This window comes from Anguilla rostrata, chromosome 11 (assembly GCF_018555375.3).
Source record: "Anguilla rostrata isolate EN2019 chromosome 11, ASM1855537v3, whole genome shotgun sequence".
Classification (NCBI taxonomy): domain Eukaryota; kingdom Metazoa; phylum Chordata; class Actinopteri; order Anguilliformes; family Anguillidae; genus Anguilla; species Anguilla rostrata.
The window spans coordinates 7018829-7042718 of record NC_057943.1 but is presented as its reverse complement, the minus strand read 5'-3'; the positions used below and the strand labels follow the sequence as shown (position 1 = coordinate 7042718).

Here is a 23890-nt window from a genome sequence, read left to right as displayed (position 1 = left end):
TATCACAGACATACATACTACCACATAAAGAGAGTATTTATAAAGGTTCATTTTTTTAACGACGTAGGCTAAGATTCTCTTTCAGCAGGCGGAAAATTACATGCAAATACCTTGTGTTCTGGCGTGAAGAAACATACATTTTGGAGGCGTTAAACATTATATTTCGAAGACGGGGCACCTCAAGGGGGAAATAGGGAAGAGCTTGGACCTGTGACTGTTGTCTGTCAGAAAACCCCCCGTACGGGGCCCCACTGTCTGTCTCCCTGCCTGTCGCGCTCGTAGCTCCCTCCCTCTCCGCTTGTTTGGTATGCAGTGCTGGGCGTCAGCGGCTTCGCAAGTTGGCCTTGTTTATGGAAAAGACTGGCGGAGAGATGGATTGCGTTTCCAGCGTGTCTGTGGTTAAGGTCGCGGCACATGCTCAGTTGTGTCTGTCAGAACGGGAACTTTGTACGCTGTGCGTGAAGGCTGAGGTCATAGCACAAGCTCAGTGAAAACCTCTGCGAGAGAGAGAGAGCGAGAGACTGCGTGCGCCTCCATTTTGAGTACCGAGAAACAGCTAGGTGGGAAGGGACAATTTATCCCAGCCACAGCAGCAGGCTAACTGTCAACACTGAGCGCAAGCTCTTCGTTTCCGACATGGACGACCTGTTCAGTCCGCGAAGGTAGGTTTGCATTAAGCGTTATATGTTATATAAAAGTCCGCCGTTGTTTTTGCTGCCTCGATTTCGTCTTCGCCTGTAAGCTGCAAAACGTTTCGCTGGTTATCGCTATAGCTAAAATATTTATGCCGCTGGTATTCTGATGGTGCTGTCGCAAGCTCCCGCACGTTCAGTCGCCACTCTGTAACGTTAGCTGATGATAGCAAGCTGGCTATGTCGAAGCAGTCTGCATTAGCTATTGTCATTGTAGCAGAATGCAAGTTATCGAAGCTACTAAATAGCCCGCTGTTTCGTTGTTGTGGTCAACTCGTATGTGAAGCTGTTTTCGTGTTTGTGCATTCAATGGTCACTGATTTGATCATGCTAGCTGGCTAACTTCGTTTCCTCCACTGTTATTTGTGCTGTCTCTGTAACATAAGCGGCGCTTGTCAGGACTCCATTTTGCAACGCTTTGCATTCCTGTGTTTACAACCGAGATGGCATGAGAAGGATGTTGCTAGGAAGTTTACATAAGCTCGCGCGTATCTATGGATGTGTCGAAAAGCCTAATGAAGGCTGGGGCCTAGTGTGCCATTTAGCCATGATGGTAATGTTTGGATGGACTGGTACGAACTGCGACGATTGGGTGAAATTGATGACGGGGGCGGGGTTAGTCTTGATTGCTGTCCCAATTGTCGACTCAAAACGCTGGGTTTATGCGTTGTTTTGACTAGGGGAAGCCAGCGAGATGGCTTGCTAAGATCAAGTTCAACAATACTTAGTATAATTATCGAAATCATTTGACTTGACCCCAGGGTTGCTTTATGCGTTCTATTTTTTAACCCAATGGACTGCTGACATTAGTTTAATTTCACACATTATTTTATGGACAAGATAGAAATAAATGTGGTTTCTTGTAAAGATGCAATTTTGTATCGTCGTTTCCAAAATACCCTTTAAATGTATGTATGTAGCTGAGTGTATAGCTCAGGTGTGCGTCTGTGGTTTTGTTTTAATTTCGCATGCCTCAAAGGGACTGATTTGCAGTACAGATCATGTCAAGTAACCCAAAGAAAGTTTCAAGAGCTTTTTTTAGAAGGATTTGTAAAAGAAATTGTATACAGAAGACAAGTAGTGACCTGAAATGGTGTAATTGAATATATATGGGTTATTTGCTGTTTTCCCTGGGTTTTTAAGGCATCTAACTAAATTTAAGTAACTAGATTTCTTCCAGTGGTTATGCTTCACGCAGTGATCAGGCTTGTTACAGTTGACATACTTTTCCTTTTTCTGAAAAGCGAGTTGAATGCATTGCCAATCTTGCAGGCTTTTGCCAGATCTTTTTTTTTTTTTTTTAAAGAATTTGAGAGGAGGAGATATGATCAAAGATCAGGGAGCTCTACACCATTAATTTTACCTGCACATATGGACAATATTTAGATTCGCAGATGATTTGAAGTGTCACCTGTTTGTGCAAATTAACTGAAGTACGGACGCACAAGAGTAGTGTGTGGGCTGTTTATTCCTTCTGTTCAGGCTTGTTTCTCGGTCGTGTGCCTTCTGTTAAATCTGGGTGTTCGTTTAACGTATGTTAGCTGTGTAAATGTCAGGTAGATAAACAGATTTTCGAATGGTACGTTGACCCCGTGGGCCCGTTCAGCTTACTGCTGGCAGACAGAACTCCCCGTTAATGAGACCCGTCTGCTCGTATCCGAGCAAATGTAGCCTATAGCAAATGTACATCTTGGGAAATATGTGTTTTGCTTGGCCTGTGGGAAAGCCAGTGACTGAACAAGGGAAAATTGCAAGGGAGTTCAGCAATGCAAATTCCGAGCTGATGCTAGGGAAGCATGTTATAGCGATTCTGGGGCTGGTGTCAGTAACCCGTTTTTGTTTGGTCCATGTTGGTGAATACGTATGTGTTTCATATTATAGCAGAAGTGCAAACTGCAACCAAGTTTCTGTGTTTTGGGTGTTAATGGAAGAAGATATTCCAGCTTGCTTGTTGTACCGTTAAGCAGAGTACGAGTCTAGATAGCTGCTGTGTCTGTGTGGATTTGATTGTGAGTTTGGCAGATAAAAATGTTAAATTAAAAATAAATAATGACCCCAGTATTTACATGCACCCCTGTGTGTAAATATGTGTACACTGCTGGCTTACAGCCTGCTTTCCCCATCTCCAAATTTAGAGTGCCTATCTTAACGGAGGATTTTGTTAATATTAAAGTTTTGTGGTCCTTGTTGTCGTACAATCAGAGTGGTATGTAGCTTACATTTCTTATGTAGATGTGAATTATTCAGAATGGAGCAAACGGAAATGTACTTTGCAGACGGAGTGTAGCACAGTGGGTAAGGAACTAGACTTGTAACCGAAAGGTTGCAGGTTCGATTCCCGGGTAGGACACTGCCGTTGTACCCTTGAGCAAGGTACTTAACCGAAATTGCTTCAGTATATATCCAGCTGTATAAATGGATACAATGTAAAATGCTATGTAAAAAAGTTTAAGTGTAAGTCGCTCTGGATAAGAGCGTCTGCTAAATGCCTGTAATGTAATGTAATGCAGAGGTTATTGTGGAGCACACTGAAACTCCTGTCTCTTGCAGGGCGTTCGTTCCTCTCTTCCATTCCACAGTTCAGAACGACACACCGCGGTCTGGGGTCGCTGAGGCTGTGGGGAGAGTGCAGTGGCGCGGGACTCTGCATCTCGTGCAAAGTTTTATGCGTATTAAAGCCGTTATTGCGATATGGCCTAGTTTGCGCGATCGTGTCCCAGACAGGGCTCTGCGCCAACATTTTTTTTCCACCAAGGAGCACATGTGCTCCTGAGGTGAAAATTTAGGAGCGCACTAATGCATCCCAAATACTAGATAGATAGGACACCATCATGTGCTCTTACATGCAGAAAACCCGGTCCAGGAGGTCTTCTGATTTTGCGCTGTAATACAGTTCCTATAATGCAGATTTAACTGCATCGCATGGGGCGTTGCGAGCAATGACTTGCAGAGAACTATGGGACAGCCAGTCGAGGGAAATGGTGAAACGGTTGCGCACGCTGACGTTCAGGTAAAAGTTCAGACGATGGGAACATCGCGTTGACACTCCCAACTCCTCGGCACACGTACCGACACACGTGCACGTGATTGATTTTGAGATCACCGGGATAACGTCAGGTGCCCAAGAGCGAAAACGGCAATTTACACATATTTTTATGTACAAACCAAGGCAGAGTTGTTACAGCTGCGTCGCCAACAGCGACCTGTGTCTAACTTTTAGAAGAATGATCTTATAAAACACGGAATTACTGGTATAACATGCTCTGGGAGATTGTACGATTGCCTGCAGATAGTACGTGTGCCTATTTTTTGTAGGCCTGTGCCTGAATGTTTCCGTTAGGAGGTGCTGTATATGAACTCGGTAACTCTTCTCTGTGGCGTGTATGCCTGCCATTTTCGCTGTCAGGTGGTTTGACAGTGCTGGCAGCCAAAGGGCTGGGGAGTGGAGGATTTTGTGGGGGGGGGGGGCTGTACAATAAGCACCCTTTACAGTTACAACGTTAAGACTTTTAATGTAACAGGAGGACCTGGCCCTCCTCCAGGCCTCCCCTTGCGATGGGGAGCGAGTTTCACTGGACGCAAATCATACTGACAGTTTCTGGGCTGTACCACGTTAGCCCTTATTGGAGGGGGGTGGGGGTGGAGGTGGAGGAATCTGGCTATTGCCATGGCAACGAGGGGGAAGGGTCTGTTTCAAAGGAACATCTTGTCATTTTCTTTAATGCACTGCAGCTGGAGATCGGAACACTATTATTAAATTGATGTCGCCATGGTTACGGGCGTTCGCTACGGCAGCCATTTCATAGCCTGTCCCTCCCGTCTGTGTTTGTGTTCGGGGCTCTCTTACCGCTGCCTGCGCAGTATCTGCTCAACGGAAAACACGCTGAGAAGGCTGCAACATTTACAGTTAGATTTAAAAAATATTTATTTCCCCTCTATTGTGTCGAGAATAAAGGCCCCACATTTGATTTCGGTTTTGTTTTGAGCACCTGTTCAAAACAAACCCAAATGAAATGTGGGGCCTTTATTCTTGACACAATAGAAGGGAAATATATACTCTTTCTTACTCTTACTCTTGAGTAGCAGACATATTTTTCTTTACTGAATGTTGGTGGGGGGGTCTCTCACTCTCCAGTCCAGGTCTACATCTCACTTAGGATCACACGTAAATTGGCTGACTGTTAGCCCTATAGCATGTCAGCCTCCACTGCCAGAGGCAGGCATTGGAAGTTGGTGGGATGCCGCCATCTTTGCTAACGCTGAGTCTGTGTGGATGGCCGTACATTAGCAGTAATCTGATGGTGCGGCTCACAGGCCTACGGCTGAGGTCTAAACTCCGTTCAGGTTTGTCGCCATCACTGATCCGGGCTGAATTGGCTCAGTCAAGCTTGTGATTATTTGAATCGGGACGGGTAACTGCCTGACTGCAATGAGAGCTCTCGCACTGTGGTCCTCTGGCACTGACGTGGAGCAGCCCTGCTTTGTGGTATGGACCTACAGTCTGGAATGCTTGGCCACAGCTCTGTTTTTGATTGCGCTTGGATTCAGAGTAACTCCGGTGTTGGTATTCCTCAAAACGAGTCCGTGGAGAACTGTAGCTCTTATAGCATCATATTTGTGCATCCTTTTTCATTTTGGCCAGATTTGAAGAACAACGGAAACATCTAAAAACGGATTAGGGGAAAATAATCTGATCATTTGCACTATGTTGTGCAATGTTAGGCCTCTGTTTAATCTGTTTCGTAATTTGCATCCTTCCATGAATGAAACTAACTTGGCTAGCCAACAGGCTAATGCTTCCAATTTGTAAGAAGACTGAAAATAAGTTAGCACGTGGATATACAAATTGTAAGATGTGTTTTGCTGGCCAAGTGGTGAAGTTAAAATAAGATGCAGTAATCTTTTTGCCCTTTTCTAATGGAATGACCCAATCACGTCCAGGCGGTCGAAAGGATATGAGCAGTTATTCATTTTTCAGCTGCATATTTGTGGAAGCAAATTGGGGTTTTGTCCAGTGTGAAAACGATTCCTTATTATTTTATTTTTCTTTAATAATGCACTTTAATATTCATCTTGTTATCCAGGATCTTTGATGCGGTACACTCTTTGAGAATCGGCCATATTAAGGGTGTGCGTTTTAAAAGTGGAAGGTAAAGGTAAATGTTCCACATATTAAGTTGGAATGGTCTCTCTCTCTCTCTCTTTCAGGCGCCTAAACAGCACGCAAGGGGAGATTCGGGTGGGTCCCAGTCACCAGGTAAGTCCCCTCTGTCCAAGCTCACTTCATACTGTAACCCTCTCTTACAAAAAACAAGTTCATTATAAATTTACTTCAGAGGCGCATTGTATGTATATGAAAAAAACAATACCCAGTCAATTTTTTATATTATTGTGGACGTTTTATTATTTTCACAACCTGAAGAACTTGAATCAGTGAAAAAATGAATAAAGGCGAATGTCTGCACTGGCCGTCGTTCCATACAGAACGTCCTCCATCTTGTTTCTGCTAGATGAAGATTTACACCCTGGTGGTGCAACAGGCGTAAGTGTTTCCATCCAGAGTAAAGCTCTGGTGGAACATCACAGCTAACCCTCAGCTGGACCGATGGGCCCCGGTAGTGTTATAACATACACTCTAATCATCCTGTTTTGCAACAAACGAGTTTGGAGTTAGTCATTTAGTTGCAGTCAGTGTGTTTGGGTCGGTATTGCTCTGACAGATGAAACAGATGACAGTTAAAATTTGAGAATATTTGAAAACCCCTTGAATTGACCTTGAATTGAGTTTCTTTGCTGTCACTCACACCATACACATACGTCCACACAAACACACCACACACACATCACACACACAGCACACACACACGTCCACACAAGCACACCATACACACACATGCACACACGCACACGCTCACACACACACACTCACACTAAAGCCCGCAGGCTTGCAGATGATGTGCTGTCACCTGATATCACTGTCCTTGTGTCACACTGGCTTCGTCCTCCTCGTGTTTGCTCAGCTGCGGGGCAGGCGGCTCGCCCTGGGTGGCGCGTAATTCCACCCGTTTAATCTGAGCGGGGGGGTTTCACGCGATACCTCAACATGTAAAGAGGCTCAGGAGTTATCACGGTGCTGTTGCTCCGCGTCTCTCCCCCACACCTGTGGCTCGGTGCTAATCCTGGGGAAAGTGGGAGGTTGAAATCTCCTTGTTGGTGTTCGCAGAGCTCCGAGCTTCCAGTTGTCCTTTAGCCTCGGTTGCTAATCGCTAACACGTGATGTCATCCCGCCAAATACAGCCACACGGGCACTCAGGGCCTCCTATGGGCCTCGTATGGACCTTTAGACAGAGATCAGGTGGATCCACCGCTTTTGTCACTTTGGAAGAAATGCTTTAGCAGATAGCGTGGCCTGCAGTAGCCTCAGCCTGGACTCTAGCTTGCGAGAAGATGGCGGCGTGGCGTTCACAAACGCCGGGGACGGGGGCGGCGCGACACCTTGCGTTCGGCGGTTTGCGTGCCTGTGCGGCCGCGAGGTTTGGCTCCGAAGCAGGCGGTGGGCATTGGGTCGAAGCGGGAGCTTGCGGAGCGGTGCTCAAAATGGCGTCTCGTGTATAATGCGTTTCCGCTCCCGCCGACACATTTTGAATTGAAAGGCAGTCGTGTGGAGTAATTATCCGGCTCAGGGCCCCCGTGCTGCCTGTGAGACTCGCAGTGTGGAGTCACAGTCACAGAGTCACAGTCACAGACTTGCAGTGTGGAGTCACAGTGTGGAGTCACAGTCACAGACTTGCAGTGTGGAGTCACAGTCACAGACTTGCAGTGTGGAGTCACAGTCACAGACTTGCAGTGTGGAGTCATAGTCACAGACTTGCAGTGTGGAGTCACAGTCACAGATAGCCTGAGCCGGGTAATGAGGCCTCTGGATGCCCCACCCACAGGCGCTTGCACTGCAAAGGCCGAGAGGAGGCCTCATCTGTGCCAGCCTTATTCTGCAGGAATAACACACCTCTCTGGTGCAGCTTTAAAGAAGAAAGGTCCAAAAAATCCATCCACCAAATAGTGCCAATATGACGATTATGAATTATTACTTTTGCCGTGTGCTGTGTTTGTAATAAAATTTTTATTTGAGAAGCCAGGAAGAGCCCGGATTGCAGTTTATGAAGGCATATTGAAGTAGTATTTTCTTCAATAAACCAAGCACAGAATTTTTACATTATGTGAAGATCGCAAGAAGTCAAGACGGCGAATATGGGAATATGGGCAGAAAATAAACATTAATTTCCTTGGACACTTCGCTTTCTGTGTCTTTTTCACATTTTCTGCTAAACCAAGTTCATATTGTCCCACGCACTAATCTAATAGTAGCCATAGAATACATTTAAATAAGTAAATTGGTGTATGAAATTACACGAAGGCACTGGAAGCTGTGCTTTTTTTCTTTTGATATGTAGGTTAACCAAACAAAAGCCTCCATAATTTTATTATGTCAAGTTTTGTATTTTGCACTGAGTTTATGTGCCTTGATTATGCTGGCCCCGTCTCTCACCGTGTGCTCTTGTCCAATCAGGCCAAGCTCCCGGAGCTGCAGCCCCTCCCACCCCCCGGTGGCCAGGTGGTGACTGAGAATGAGGAGCTGGTTTGGATGCCCGGGGTGAACGACTGCGACCTCCTGATGTACCTGAGAGCTGCCAGGTGAGCAACAGCCCGCCCAACCTGGCAACCACACCTGCTGGAGCTTTCAGGCACACAGACTGCATTCCACCTGGACCCTGTTTTAGTGTAAAATCTGGCTTAATGGAAAAATATTGCATTGGCTAATCTGCTTTAATGTGAAATCTGCACTGGTTAATCTGCTTTAGTGTAAAATCTGCACTGGTTGATCTGGTATAATGTAAAATCTGCACTGGTTAATTTGCCTTAATGTAAAATCTGCACTGGCTAATCTGTCTTTCAAATCAGAGCTTTACTGAATTTTTGTCCAGTGAATCCTATAGAAAATGGCCCAGTATGTGCCCAAATCAGAGTTTAACTGAATTTTGTCCAGTGAATCCTGTAGTGCACATAGCCCAATATGTGCTGGTGTATGGGTATGGGTACAGTAGCTGACTGTTTTGTGTGTGTTCTTCTCCCCGCTGTCCCGTCTCTCTCTCTCTCTGTGTGCAGGAGCATGGCGGCCTTCGCAGGGATGTGCGATGGCGGGTCCACTGAGGACGGCTGCCTGGCTGCATCGCGGGACGACACTACGCTAAACGCTTTAAACACGGTGAGCTGCCCCCCCGCCCCCCAAAACACCGCCATTTCCCCCACGAGTCTCAACCACTCCATTTTGTTTATTTTCATTGTTGTGTGTATGTGTGCACATCAGCGCACACCCGTGCACACTCACCCACACGCAAGGTAAAATGCTAAAAAAAATAATTGGCGAACGGTGAAACGGATGCAGCGGAGCAGCAGATGAATTATGGATAGTTGCGGACCGTGCAGGGATAAGAGCGCTTCTGTATTCGGTCCGTTCTGTGGAGAGGGAGCGCTTGCCGCTCTGTAATCAGCGCCTCGCTGGCAAAACCCGTCTCGTCCTCGGGAAGGATTCGATGCGCCGCACGACAAAACGCAGACAGGAAGTGCCGCTCGCTTTCTCTCCTCCTTTCCACAAATCCGGTGAAAAGGTGTCGGCTGTGTGGGCAAAACGATTGTGGATAAACTGAACCAGACAAGCATTTCCTTCAGTGTTTTATTTGCGTGACAATATACCCCTCCCCCCCCCTCCACAACAGCCCACACAAGGCTTTGCTGTTAATTGCAGAGGGGGCGAAGTGAAGAGGATACGTTATCTGTGATGACTTATCAGATACAATATAACCAGCAGCCTGCAAATGGCTGTTTGCTTAATAACGTCCATAAATCGAGCGCGGTGTCAGCTCCGTACTGTAGCTATTATGCGTTATGAATGTGATTTCTGCTCGGCGAAGCCTCACTGATGAAACGCGTGAGGTACGACCTCCTCATTTGGCGTTCAGTTAACGGACACACGCCGCAAATGACTAGTGATGGCTTTTAATGGCTTGTGTTTATTAGAGCTGAATTAAACGCCCTCCTACGGAATGTTCCGTGTGTCTGCTTAGCTTGGCTTGCCTGCGTGTCCCGGTAATATTAATGGGTTTTACTTTGGCTGTTTGCAAAGTGCACTAATGAATTCATTTATCCGTTTCTTTCCGACCATTAACCATAATTTGTCCAGGTTTTTAATAGTGTAAAAAAAAGGATGTTTGATTTTGTGTGTGTGTACTGTGCGTTCCTAAGTGTTGTATGTTCGGAAGGATATTGTAATAGAGACGCATATACAGATATACTAAATTGTAAATATCTATTAATTTAATTATGGGAATATATACAAGAGTACCCTTATTAATGCATTTAGTAATTGGGAGAACGAGTCTATGACAGTGATGGGACAGTGAAGGATTATGGACCACATTGTGGGCGGGGCTTGCATAATGAGTTAATTTGGGTGGAACAGATTATTGTGAGCGATTTTTGTCGCGTTAAATGTTGCAGAAACAAACTGTGTCGCATGCATGCCTATTAAAATTTAATCAACATTAAACGTATGCAGGCTGGTTTGTGTTAAAGGTGGTAAGAGGAAAGAAGTTTTTATTTTTACATGACATGTTTCTGTGAAACAATATGTTTCTCATGGGCCAATGCGTAATTGCAAACATATATCCTAAGCGGTAGTTTTTGTTGTCCAATAAAAATATTGTTTTTCTTTTGTTGTCTCTTTATAAGGGGTTTGCGGTACAGATAGTTTACTGAATTGCTCTCCACCTTCGCGACTGTCTTTTTATTATAACTATCGTAACGGTGCCCAGCTTTAAAGGCTACGCTGTAATTCTAATTATTACAAGTGTTTTAGAATACGTCTTGCATAATTGCGGCCACAGGGCTGCTAGATTTTATTAGAAATTAATAAGCGCTCATCAAATAAAATTCAAGAAGTAAAGCTTTTCCGATATTTATGCAGTACATTTCAATATGAGCCCAGAAAAAAAATCCATAAAAGATAAGTGCCATGGGAGATTGAGTTTCTGTCACGCAAGATGACATCAGTGAGGCTTGTGGGGCAGAAGCGGGATGGTTTTCTGAGCATCCGCGAGCACCAGGAAGAGTCATTTTCTCCGTAATTGATCATCGGGGAGTTGGGCTTTGCGGGGAAATTGCTTTAGCAGGGCGCGGCGTTTCCGTGTGCTGGAATCGCTGCAGGTTGTGTCCGCGGGCGACGGCTTCCCAAACAAGCGGGTGGCGGCGGCGGCGATGCGCGGGAGCGTGCCTCGGGGATTCCGCGCGCGCTTCGGCGCAGCAAACGGCTCAGCTCATTAACTGCGCAGCTGTAGCTGTCTCAGGCTAATATACGCTGTGCGATTCTGACAATTCGGCTGCTTTAAAAAAACAGAAGAACAAAAAACAAAGGTGTAGCGCTTCGCTCGTGCACCGTTTCCGGCTAGCTTTGTCCACCTCTCTCCCAGCCAGGCTTGTTTTGCTGTTTGCCTTGCTTAATGGGAAGCCCATTGATATTTGTGCTGTCTGGCGGTAAAACGGTAAAAATCAATATGTTCCTGCTAGCTCTTTAGCCGTTTATTCACCGGCTGCCTGAGCTATAGGTTGAGGTAAATTCAAGGCCAGTTGTTTGTAAATTAGCATAGTCCTGAGAACAGGCAAACTCAAGTAGATGTGGGCTCGGTGGAGAGTACCCTTAGCCATGTTTACTCCTAGCTTGACAGCACTGTTGCTAGCATGTAGCTGAGTTACTCCTAAAAAATGGATGTTTGCACACTCATATTCTATACAGGATTCACTCAGAGTCAGGATTATTTTCTTTGTGTTGTGGTCTCTGTTACATACGTACAAACCTCCGCACATTAGATCACGCATAACAACCAAGGCCATTTGCTTTATCTGAAATGTCTCTTAAACCTAATTATTATTACAAAAAAAAATAAATAAATCGCCCTGCAGGTTCTTGTAGAATATTCTACATATCTTACCTGGGTCGTACGCTACTGGGGGGGTGAAAGCCTTGAGGAGCTCACAGCCTGGATTGGCTGGAGGGGGGTGGAGGGGGGGGGGGATTGGAATGATGCCGCCGTAAATTAGAAGCAAAGAACAATATTTTGATGCGTTAGATGGGAAATGTCAGCGGAGGGGGGGGGGGGGTGGGCGTTGGGGGGGAGGTATAATTCATGGGTTCATTAACCGGGACAGGGCTCTGACAGCTGTGATTTGCCGGGAGGGGAATTTATTGGCGGCTTGGCGCGGTGTCGGCGGCGCACTGTGACAGGCTGTGAGGCGCTGTGCTGGAGAGGGGGGGTAGGGGGGGCGCGCGTGCGGAGGTATGCTAATCCAGCCCCCCTCCTCTCTCTCTCTCTGCCCCACAGCGACTGGTGCATGATGCATGATGATGGAGATTCGCCTCTGCATCCAAAATAAATGCAGGGGAGGGGGATGGGGGGTAATGCAGGCGGTGTAATATAAAACATAATAAATAGGACATTACTCTCAGGGCGAGCGCTAGATAAGTCGGGAATAAATGCGGATGGCGGGTCGCCTGTCTCGTGACCTTTTCCCTCCATTTGCAATGCTAAAGCGGGTGGGCGCGGGTGGAGGGACGTACCCGGGCCCCCGCAGTAGATTTAAAAACCCATCTGGACGTGACGGGTTGGTCAGTTCCCATCTCGAATGAGTGAAAGCATCCTGATGGAATGATTCAACTCGTCTTTCCTCATTTTTTTCTCCCCTTCTTCTTGCTGGAGTTTTTTTTTTTTTTTTTTGACCTCACTTGGTTGGTTTTGTGAGGCCTCTGGCTCAATCTTGCCAATTTTTTCCCGTTTTATCTTTGAAGCGTCGTCGTCTTTGACTCTGAGAAACTCTAAAGTGTAAACATCTAAGATGGAATTTAACGTGAGTGCACTTGTGCATGCGGTGGACGCCAATCATGTTTCAAACTGTGAAACCCAGATGAGCGGTTTGTACACTGGGGCCAAGGCAGGCCTGTTTCACAGAACACGCTGTGCACAGATCAGTATTCTAATTCTGTGAGCTGATGATCTGCTTTCCATCTTCGCTGCGCAGCATAAATTTCCATTCTGATGTCAGGGCCTCTTGTCTGTGAAAGTGGCAGTCTCCCAGCAGATAACAGCCCCCCCCCCCCCCAACATTTTCGGCTTTGCACCCCAGCTGTGAATACAACCTGTTGGCTGTTGTGGCGCTGGGTAGCAGTGATGTCATCCCTTCCGTCTGTTATAAGATGCCTAATAACTGTGTGTGAAGACCAAACCTCTTTAGTGCACAGTACATTTCTGTATCTTAACAGTGCAGTGATTATTAATGAGCAGGTATATGTGCAGGTGAATATCATCCTCCTGTGTTGTTTTTCTCCCCGCAGCTGCACGAGAGTAATTACGATGCGGGGAAGGCCCTGCAGCGGCTGGTGAAGAAGCCCGTTCCAAAACTCATCGAGAAGTGCTGGTCTGAAGACGAAGTGGTGAGAGACGTCACGCGCACACACACACACACTCACACGCGCACACGCGCACACACACACAACTCACACGCACTCACACGCACACACTCACTCACACACACAACTCACACACTCGCACACACACACAACACACACACTCACACAAACTCACACGCACACACACACACACAACACACATACATATACATACACACACACGCACACACTCACACACACACACACATGACAACGACAACACCACACTACACACACACCCACACATCACACACACACTCACCTGACTGCACACCACACCCACAAACACACGCACGCACTGCACACACACCTACATGCACTCACACACACACAGACACACTTACACCACGTACGCACACTACAGTACCGACACCTGACGCACGTCAAAATACACGCACACACGTTGCCCATGAGCACACAACACTCCTCACACCGACATCCACACCACCTTCCCACACCTAGCTGAGCTTCAAGTTGCCTCTGAAAAGCTTCTAAATGGAAACCTCTTCTGGATTGCTGCTGTGCTCTGTGCAGTGCTTTTTTTTAGTGCATTTTCACCCCGTCTCGGATTTGGTTATCTAAATGTATTCATTCCATTCGGGCCGCGGCGTTTCCAAAGTGCCGTTCCTGGTTTAATGCACTCTGCCCGTTTGAATCTATTTGTGGCGCGCGCGTCTGGGAGACGGGGGAAAACGCTGGCAGAATCGGAGTGCGCTGAATCACTTCTCCGAGCGCGGGTCTATAAAGAGACCGGGGCGTCTGTGGGCGCACCTGGCAGCACGTTTCCTCCAGGAGGAGAGGAGAACATTGGTAATTTAGCCGCGTTTGTTTTCGCCGCTCCGTAATAAGGAGCCGAATTGCACTGGGCCGCCACCGAACGGCTCTTATTGCGAGGGAAATTGTTCCAGCTTTTAGCCCGAGGTAGGTGAATGATTCGCGCCGCGTGCGATGCTAGCAGGCCGTTGGGTGGCAGTGGGTAAGAAACTGCGCTGTAACCGAAGTCGCAGTCGATTCGGTAAGGACTGCTGACCTGGCAAGGTACTAACTGCATGCTTCAGTTATCAGCTGTATATGGAACATGAATGCTTGTAAAGGTTGTGTAGTCGCTGGATAGAGCTCAATGCTATGTAATTAATTGGCCTGAAGTTAAGTGCTCCTTGGGGCAGTCGCTATGACGCAAGACACATTCGTTGGACCAATTAATGGAAATGCTTAGTGAAGTATAACCGGGAAATGTGTGGAAACTTGTCGCTGTGTGCAGCCTTCTCTGTGAATTTTAGTTTGTGAGGTCTTTTCGCATTGATTAACTGATATAGGCAGAGTATTTGGCCGTTTTCCAAACATGAAGGCAACTACAGTATTTATTTTTATTTTTAGTCATGCTTAATAAGCATATATATGATGTATATTCCATCTTAATACAGCTTGAGTTGAGTGTGTTTGTAGGTTCTCTGGATTATTTGCCTAAATATTTCTTAAAATAAGATTGGCTTTGGCTTTTTCCTCTGTGTGCCCTCAGTACCCTAGCCAGTAAATTGAGCCCAGCCGATTTCCTCGCTTGCCAAAATTGCCTTTTTCTTTGGTTGCTACTGAATTAATTTTCACTTTCTGATGAATCCATTAGACGGTGCTAGTTGGTGAATAGTAGCGTACCCGCTAGCTGTGTTGCTTGCTAAGCTCTGAGCTCCTCATGGTTAATTTATACAACAGCAACTATATCTATCCAGTCTGTTGTGAAAGGGGTTCATTACAGTTACTTGAATAATTTTAATCAAGCATTTTACTAAACAGTCAAACCCTGAGTGTGCAGGTTTTAAATAATATGTTTATCCCAGACTGGTAGCTAGCTATAATAATGGAATGCTGATCTGACATCTAATTGAAAGTACATTACCTGTGTTGGCTTTGTAACTGCGTAGGCTACTAACTACCAACTACTTTAATCCCAAGAAGACTAGCTAATTGTGTACCTAATCTAAGAGACTTGTTACTAACGGCAAGGTTGGGGTTCTATCGTCGTAATGTTACCTCTGATTTGTTACGCACGCCAGCTGCTTCCGCAATGTGATGTCATTGCGTTGCTTTGAAAGCGGTGGACCTCATCGGGACAAAGAAGAAATCGCTGAAACATACAGCTCCGTAATTTGTAATTTGGTTTTACTCGGCGCATGATTCTGCAAAAAAAACCGTAAATAATTTGGACTGGACTGTGCTAACGCGTGTGAACGTCTGTGTCAGGTTTCACAGCTCTGGGGGAAAAAATGCCACTTTAGCAGGAGGGCTAATTTTTATTCCCGTTCTGTGCAGGTGGTTTGTGTCAGGCCGAGTGGAGAGATGTAGGCCCGCTCTGGACCAAAGGTGAAATAAATAAACGAGCTTTTTAATTAAAGGTGATGGACGGTTTTGTACAAAGCCGGGGCCCCTGGGCAGAACAGCGGCTAACGGAAACAGATTAAGCCTCCCGTCCGCGCGCGCAAACTTATTAATTCTGTTTGTTTATGGGCAGCGGCTGAGGGCAGGGTTCACAGCTCCTGCTGTAGAGAGCTCTCAGTGTGGGGACACTGTCCCCAGCACACCTCCCCGCTCTTAATTAGCATACCCGAGCGCTTGATTTACTTGAGCCTGAATCCAGCCAATCGAAACTGCCCCTGGCTCTAGTACGGCCGGCCTTTACCTGCTCTGTGCACTGTTATGTTTTTTTTTTTTTGTTTTTTTAAAATTTAAAATGGCAGACAACCTTATTTGTCGTAAGGCCTACCAACTCGGCCGTCTGTTTTATGGGTTGGTGTGCCGTTTAAGATGTGAGGATCAAAACGAAGAGATTTCAGCTTCAGTAGCCTGTTTTTATTTATAAGCTGGAGGTACAAGCAAGAGACAGTAAATACAGTAAATGTTGGCATTGGCCGCACACAGCAGAGGGCAGAAGTCTTTGCATGTGCAGATATGAGTCGGGCGTTTGGTGTGAAAGCTGCTATTGGGACATTTGTAATGTGAATTTCACTGTGGAGCTTCTTAGCAGCAGTGGGATAATTGCATATATCAGAGGTCCCGGGGCGCTTTTTAAATGTCGCCCGTCAGGGTCGTGGGATTTCGGGTGCGGTTCCCCCCCCCCAGTGCGGCCCGAGTCGCGCTCTCCTCCCCCAGGTTGGCGGTCACGGCGGCCGGCCCGCGTCGGCAGGGCGGAGGACGCGGAGCCTCAGGGATCGGGTTACACACTGTGCCTGTCCCCCCCCCCCCCGTGAGGGACAGGTGTAAATTTACCCCTGACCTTGGCGCGGATACTTTCCCGTCTCCTCCTCTTTTATTTATCGGCTTTCAGCCGCCGCCCCGTATCACTCCCCCTCAGTGCCTGTCCTCCGTCCTCCTCCTGCCCCCCCCTCCCCACCCCCTCCACCCCTCCATCTTTGAAATGTGAGTAAAAGTGACAGTGAAGGTTTCTGAACTGAGAGAATCCTCTCATCTCCAGGTCAGTTGCCCCCAACTCCCTCTGCTGCTGCGTTCTTGATGTTATTTGATTCAATATTTTCGCACTATTTTTATTAGTTTATTTTTTAGGGTGGTTCATTGAGTGATGTGAACTTTCAGCTGTATGAGGTTTAGTATGTTAACTACCTTCAGAGTTACATACACATGCACACAAGTCTCTCTTTGTAAAACCTAAATATCTCTTCTGTATGTCTGTGAGTGTAATGTTCAGTGTATATCCTATCATTACTTTCAACACTCCTCTGACGGACGGCACTTTTTTGGCCCAGAATCAGATGGATGACCATGAAGACAAATAAACAACAACACAGTGAGGCGACTGGATATCTCAGTGAGCCTGATCTATGCCCAATACCAGCGGGCTCATCAATTCCTCAGGCTTAGTGTGAATTATCTCCCGGCCTGTCTGCAGGTGATGAATGGGTCTGTGTAAGGCCACAGACCGGATAAGTGGCTCGTGTGGAGTGGAAATTGGAGGTTTGAAGGCCAGAGAAGCGCCACCCAGTGGCGATAATCAGACCTGCAGGGACAGCAGCCTGCGTTCCGCTCTCCCAGATGGTTCTGCCTGAATGGGAAAATGGAGGTCTTTCCGAAGCAGGAATGCCACAGTGGATTCCGCACTTCCTGTTCTCCCCGTGCCTCCATTTTTGTAGTTCATTTCAAGTTAGTTTTACTCTTCTTCACATTCCTGAAATGAACTGAAAAAAATTACTCATGAGGACCGTTTCAAAGACAAACCGCACAGAGGCTGTGATGTTGGGTAATGCTTCAGGTAGTGTCATGTCCAGCATCTGTGTGCTCTTACTGTGTATTAAAACTCGATTTATCCAGATTGTGAGGAGGTTTGTTTGCAGCTTTAGGGTTTGAGGCAGGCGATGGCTGCAGGGTAAGTGGGATGGCTTTTAGCCGCCTCTCTGCAGACTGAGTGTAAGGGAGCTCGGTGGTTGTGTACGCACGCACTAATAGGCTGTGGGAGCTCTGCTCTATTTCACGCTCTGCTGCAGAAAGTGCAGAGATTGTTTTATACCGACTGCAGTGAGCAGGAAGGGAGGATCAGAGAATTTCCTGAAACTCTTGGCAGCGTCTCTAACGCACTGCAAATCTGGAAGGAGAGGGGCTGCTGAGTCTGTGCCTGGAAGCGGCTGTGTGTGTGTGTGTGGGGCAGTGTGTGTGTGTGTGTGTGTGTGCGCTCACGCGTGTGTGCTGTGTCCGTGTGTGTGTGTGCGTGTGTGTAATTGTGCGTGCGTGCGTGTGTGTGTGAGAGAGAGTGTGTGTGTGTGTGTGCGTGCATGTAACTGTACGTGTGTGTGTGTGTGTGTGTAACTGTACGCGCGCGCGCGTGTGTGTGTGTGTGTGTGTGAGAGTGTGTGTGTGTGGGTGTGTCTGTGTGTGTGTATGAGCGTGTGTGTAAGTGCGTGCGTGTGTGTGTGAGAGAGAGAGTGAGTGAGTGTGTGTGTGTGTGTGTGTGTGTGTGTGAGAGAGCGTGTGTGTGTTTATATAAACACGCTCACCGGTTGTGTAACAGAAGCCAAGTTTCTCTTAAGGTTAGCGAAGGTCTTTCCGTTGTGGGAACAGCACATTATTTCTAGCTGCCTGCGGTCTTTTGTGTTTTTTGAACATCGAGGTGATTTGTGCTCTGCCACTCGGATAAAAACGAACCTGGAATATGTAGTTTTTAAAAAAATGTAAATGTAAAGTGCGGGTGAGATTGATATTTTATTATTTGTATGTTCATTTTTCAGTCACTCCTTGATCTTTCGGGTCCATTTTTAATGCTTGTTTATAACAAAAAGAAAAACTTTAAAGTAAAAGGAATATCCTTGATCTTTTCATTATTGGTCAGAAAGGAGAGACTTGGAACAATACAATCAAGTAATTGATTAAAATGTTCCAGCCTGGAAGTGCAAATGGCTGTAGGTCTCTTTTACAGGGAAAGATCTGGAGATAGTCAGTGCTTGAGGTCAGAAGCGGGGCTTATATATTCAGTTTTGTAAGTCATTGAGCACAACTGTTGTAAATGAGTGTTTGTAGGAGCAGTACTAAAGGAGTAATCAGACATATTTTTTACCTGTGTGTGTGAGTGTGTGTGTGTGTGAGTGTGTGTGTGTAATGTGAGTATGTTAAACCCAATGAGGCTCCAGCATTTCCTCAGGCAGTGGTTTGATGAGATGGAGATCAGTACTAGAGAGAAGCCATCTTTAGTGCATCTAATTCCATTATGCCTCTTCAACTTACAGTGTGACCGTTAAATATAATTCAAGGGTGATGGGTTGGGCTTTTCAGCAGAAGCTGATCCACAGCACGAAGGCATTAAATAACAAAGGTCTTCACCTCGATCCAGCACTATGGGCTGTGATGTGTCATTGGCTCAGAGTCAGAAGTCATGTGACCGCACTTGGAACGCTGAAATAGACTCCTACAGGAGCTCGGTACATGACTTAATGCTTAGTGTGTCCTTGCCTGGAATTATTCATCTGAGGTATAAATTATTCACACATGATTATGGAGACGTACAAGTCGAAACGAGTATCTTTGTTTCATGAAAATGTGTTCACGCCAGGTATTTTGGTAACATAAATAACGTGCACACATTAGCAACAGACCAGTTTCAAAATTACTGATTAAAAAATTGTTTATATACAGCTTTAGAATGTTCATGTTTATCAGAGCTAATCTAGAGGGTACCTTTCTAGTGTGTCAGTTGTGCATATAGATACTGATGTTTTGCAGTACATATGGAGTTACAAGCATAAATAATCTCTTTGTCACACACCTCTAGTTTTAACATATGCCATATTGTCTTACTTGTTTTCATGTGTATGAAGTTTGCCTTGCTAGGCAAGCAAAAGGAAAGCAACTTGGTAACCGAACAGTAGACTTGCATAATTTGTGTTTAGAGTAATTTAGACTGTGGTTTTGTCAGTGAGAGAATACGGAATGCATTTTGTGTTTTTTTTTTTATCTCGTAGACAGTATCCTTTCTTTGTTTCCACACACGTGGGTATGATCTCAACCAGTTGCGCAGCTTTTAGCAATTAACTTTTGAACAGGAAGCTTGTAGACATCACAATGGCCTTTTGAGTTTTTCCATTATTTTATTTCTGCCAACTCCTCCTTTTCTATTCAGCCTTTTGCTTCACAATCGTGAACTGTTACACTCAGGGGGAGAGGGGGGTGGAGGGAGAGAGAGGAGAGAGAGGAAGAGAGAGAGGAGAGGAGGAGAGAGGGAAGAGAGAAGGAGAGAGAGAGGGAAAACAGAAGAGAGAGAGAGAGGATAGGAGGGAGAGGAGGAAGGAGAGAGGGAGAGAGGAGAGGGAAGGAGAGAGAGAGACAGAAGAGAGAGAGAAAGGGAGGGAGGGAGAGAGAGAGAGAGAGAATCACGGAAAAGAGCCAGATCTCTGGAACGATTTCTGACAGAGAGGAGCCTGTTGTTTCAGCAGAGCGCCTGGCAATTTGGTAGCGCTCCTGCACACACGGTCTCCCCCCGATTCCCCCCCCTTCGCACGGTTGCTTAGCGACAGCAGACCGGAGCAGTACGGGCGCGGGGGAGGGGGCGGAGCGATCGGCGGTGCAGATTGGCGGGTGATTTATTAGCGGGGCCGAGAGCACAGAGCAGCGCTGCACAGCACAGCGAGCCCAGCCTGCTGAAATGGAGCCTGAGAGCAGAGCCAACATGGAGGGAGAGGGACAGAGCAGAGCCAACATGGAGGGAGAGGGAGAGGGACAGAACAGAGCCGACATGGAGGGAGAGAGAGAGGAGCGGAGCAGAGCAGAGCCAACATGGAGGGAGAGAGACAGAGCAGAGCCAACATGGAGGGAGAGAGAGAGGGGCAGAGCAGAGCCAACATGGAGGGAGAGGGGCAGAGCAGAGCCAACATGGAGGGAGGGAGAGAGAGAGGGACAGGCAGAGCCAACATGGAGGGAGAGAGAGAGGGACAGAGCAGAGCCAACATGGAGGAGAGAGAGAGAGAGAGGGACAGAGCAGAGCCAACTTGGAGGGAGAGAGAGAGGGACAGAGCAGAGCCAACATGGAGGGAGGGAGAGAGAGAGGGACAGAGCAGAGCCAACATGGAGGGAGAGAGAGAGGGGCAGAGCAGAGCCGACATGGAGGGAGAGAGAGAGGGACAGAGCAGAGCCAACATGGAGGGAGAGGGATAGAGCAGAGCAGAGCCGACATAGAGGGAGAGAGAGGGGGGCAGTTCACACTGTCCTCGCCTGCGGGACAGTGTAAACACCACGCCGGGGGGGTGGGGGAGCCCCATTACGCTCTCTTAATCAGAGCAGGATGGCCAGCTGCAGTTGTATCGGGAGATGTAATTCATTCTCGTTGCCCCAGTACACCCCCCAGAACCCTACGACTTCAGTGATTCAGCCACGCTGAGACCCGTGTGGGTTTTATTTTTGTTTTTGTTCCTGTGAAATATTCCTGTGGATGTGTGCAGCAGGCTTCCTCGGGCTTGTTTGGGTGTGTGGCTTTGTTTCCTGCAGGAAGTGTGAGATCTGAATGTTGTTGTTTGTGTCTTTTGGCAGGGCAGTTACAGACTTGTGGGTGGCGGGTCGTGGGTGGTGTTGGTGGGAGGTGCGGTCTCATTTCTGTTATGGGAAGTTATGGGCTGGAGGCTGGTGGGTGGAGGTTGGCAGGTGGAGGCTGGTGGGTGATGTGAATGGCAGGTGCGGTCTCATTTCGGTTGAGTAGTTATGGGCTTGAGGCTGGTGGGTGGAGGTTGGCAGGTGGAGGCTGGTGGGTGGTGTGGATGGGAGGTGCGGTCTCAGTTCGGTTGGGCAGTTATGGGCTGGAGGCTGGTGGGTGGAGGTTGGCAGGTGGAGGCTGGTGGGTGGAGGTTGGCAGGTGGAGGCTGGTGGGTGGTGTGGACGGGAGGTGCGGTCTCAGTTCAGTTGCGCAGTTACAGGCAGTAGGGTGGAGGGTCGTGGGTGGAGGGTGGTGGGGATGGAAGTTTTGGTTGGGCAGTTACAGGCAGTAGGGTGGAGGGTCGTGGGTGGAGGGTGGTGGGCATGGGAGGTGCGGTCTCGTTTCGGTTGGTCTTGTGTTCTGAGTAACGCGATCCCTCCTGCTGCTGCACACAGCATGCGCTGCTTTTACCCGCCTGATTACCACCTCTCTGCAGCTGCCAGGGAAGTGTTTAGGGCCTGACTGTGTGTGTGTGTGTGTGTGTGTGTGTGTGTCCAGTGTGAGAATGTGCACGCGTGTGTGTGTATGTATGTGTGTGTGTGTGTGTGTTGTGCATGTGTGTGTGTGTGTGTGCACGTTTGCTTGTGTTTGTGTTTTGTGCACGTGTGTGTGTGTGTGTGTGTGTGTGTGTGAGAATGTGTGTGGTCCGCAGAGAGACGGTGCCAGCATCCTAAAACATTTACCTCACAGCAGCTTAGAGCAGTGAATATGGTCAAGACTTTTATTTCTGATTATTAGTTTAATTAATGTTTAGCCTTTTTTTCTTTTGCGAACATTTGTATTTACTGTACTGTGATAAATAGAGTGGTAATTAAATGGGATTGACATAAATGATTGTCGGGTGTTTTCATAAAGTGGCTCGTTCTAAGGCTGAGCAAATATATTAATGTAGGCGATTCTGGCACCAGGGAGTTCCCTGACAGTTGTAGAGATGCTCTGGTTGCCCTCAGTGGAGTGGAGATGAGGGTTTACATAGGCTACATGGTACACACAGAAGCACTAATGGTGTAGATGGCTCCACCTACTGGAAAATCTCTGGCTCCTGCAAACTCCTGTTATGTTAAATATTTTCTTCCTTCTTTTGGATGTATCCTCTGTTTTTGAGTGTAAATCGAAGTAGACTAGATGGTGTTAAATGACCTCGTACCTGTCTTTTGTGAATGATCCTTAGCTGAAGTTTGGGGAGGTTTGCATGCATGGTGCAAGGGGAAATATGTAAATATAATTTAACACTGTTTGTCTGTTTCTGTTACGGGAGTAATATTGCATTAGGCTTCAGTGCTGCAGCTTGCTCTGTGAGACATGTGACCCACAGAATCCCCTCAGCAATGCTGGTAGTTTATTGGCTGTCGGTGTTAAAGTGCAGTTGAGTTGGGAAATAGTTTGGCCGTTGTGTTCGCTGCTTGAGCCTGCTGTCTGCAGGAGTTCCATGACAGGTTTTCCTCTGTGCCCATCGCCTGTTACTGTGGCTAAGGCCTTTTTCCACAGACACTGCTCCAAGCCTTCCCTCCCTGTGCATGTGTGTGTGTGTGTGTGTGCGTGTGTGCATACGTGTGTGAATACGTGTGTGTGTGTGTGCGTGCGAGCGGTGGGCAGTGCAACGTGTGTGTGTGTGTGTGTGTGTGTGTGTGTAAACCACTCTGAGCATTAAGTATGAGAGCAGATAGCTCTCTGTGTTCAGAGGCAGCAGCGGGAGGTTGTGCTGGTATAATGGAGCGGATAAGGGCAGGCTGCCATTTGGGTCTGCGCTCGGCAGAGGGACCTGAAGCCAGCGCTGCCGAGCCCAGGCTCAGAGACCTCCGCTCCGCTCCGCTCCGTGTTTTCCGGCTCGCCGCGGCTCAGGGGCTCTCTCCGCTCAGAGACGCGTCGGCTACGCGCTCCGTCACGCAGCCCGGCGCTCCGCTCCGCTCCGGGTTTTCCATCTCCCCGCAGCCCCGAGGCTCTCTAGCAGAGAGATCACATGTAAAGCCTTCCCCCCTTTGTAGTGGAGGAGCACAGAGTGACAAGCTGTTTCTTGCTTTTAAAAAAAAGAAAAAAAGAAAAAGAAGGAGCTTGCCCACCTTCCGAGACTTTGTGGATTTGCGCCTCGAATCCGCGGCGCGCCCCGAGGCCGGATGTGGGGATTTGCTCGGCGCTCTACGCCGACTTTCTGACGGAGTTACTTAGCGGGAGCGGCGGGATCGCGTCGCCGTGGCGAGAGAGAGAGAGAGAGAGAGAGAGAGAGAGAGAGAGAGGGTCTGTCTGCGGAGCGGAGCTGGAAAAGTAAATCTGTGGGCAGTCTGGCTGGCTGCTTGTGACTGTTTTGCGCCTCTGTGTGTGTGTGTGTTTTAAATGGCTCCTGCGGGCACTGGCTCTTAAAGGAACAGGTATGAGCGCTTTTTCCTCCTTTGGAATGGTGGTCTTTTGCATTTTTTTTTCTTTCTTGTTTTGAGTGAATTTTAGCGACGTTGTTTTCGAAGTCGTCGTTTC

At 47.5% G+C, this 23890-nt stretch overlaps 1 protein-coding gene across 11 annotated transcripts in view; it reads left to right on the top strand.

Annotated features, from left to right (window-relative positions):
• The window catches only part of LOC135235352 (arginine-glutamic acid dipeptide repeats protein-like), a 180992-nt gene that overhangs the window by 126693 nt on the left and 30409 nt on the right, over window positions 1–23890 (top strand). For 7 of the 11 annotated variants that reach the window (XM_064300775.1, XM_064300774.1, XM_064300777.1 and 4 more), the window contains 4 exons: window positions 5901–5949; window positions 8260–8384; window positions 8856–8955; window positions 13132–13230. In XM_064300775.1, coding sequence (XP_064156845.1) covers window positions 5901–5949; window positions 8260–8384; window positions 8856–8955; window positions 13132–13230 — 373 coding nt within the window. Of the gene's footprint in view, window positions 1–35; window positions 663–5900; window positions 5950–8259; window positions 8385–8855; window positions 8956–13131; window positions 13231–23890 lie in introns of those variants that run through there. The other 4 variants (XM_064300780.1, XM_064300779.1, XM_064300781.1 and 1 more) reach the window with 4 other exon arrangements.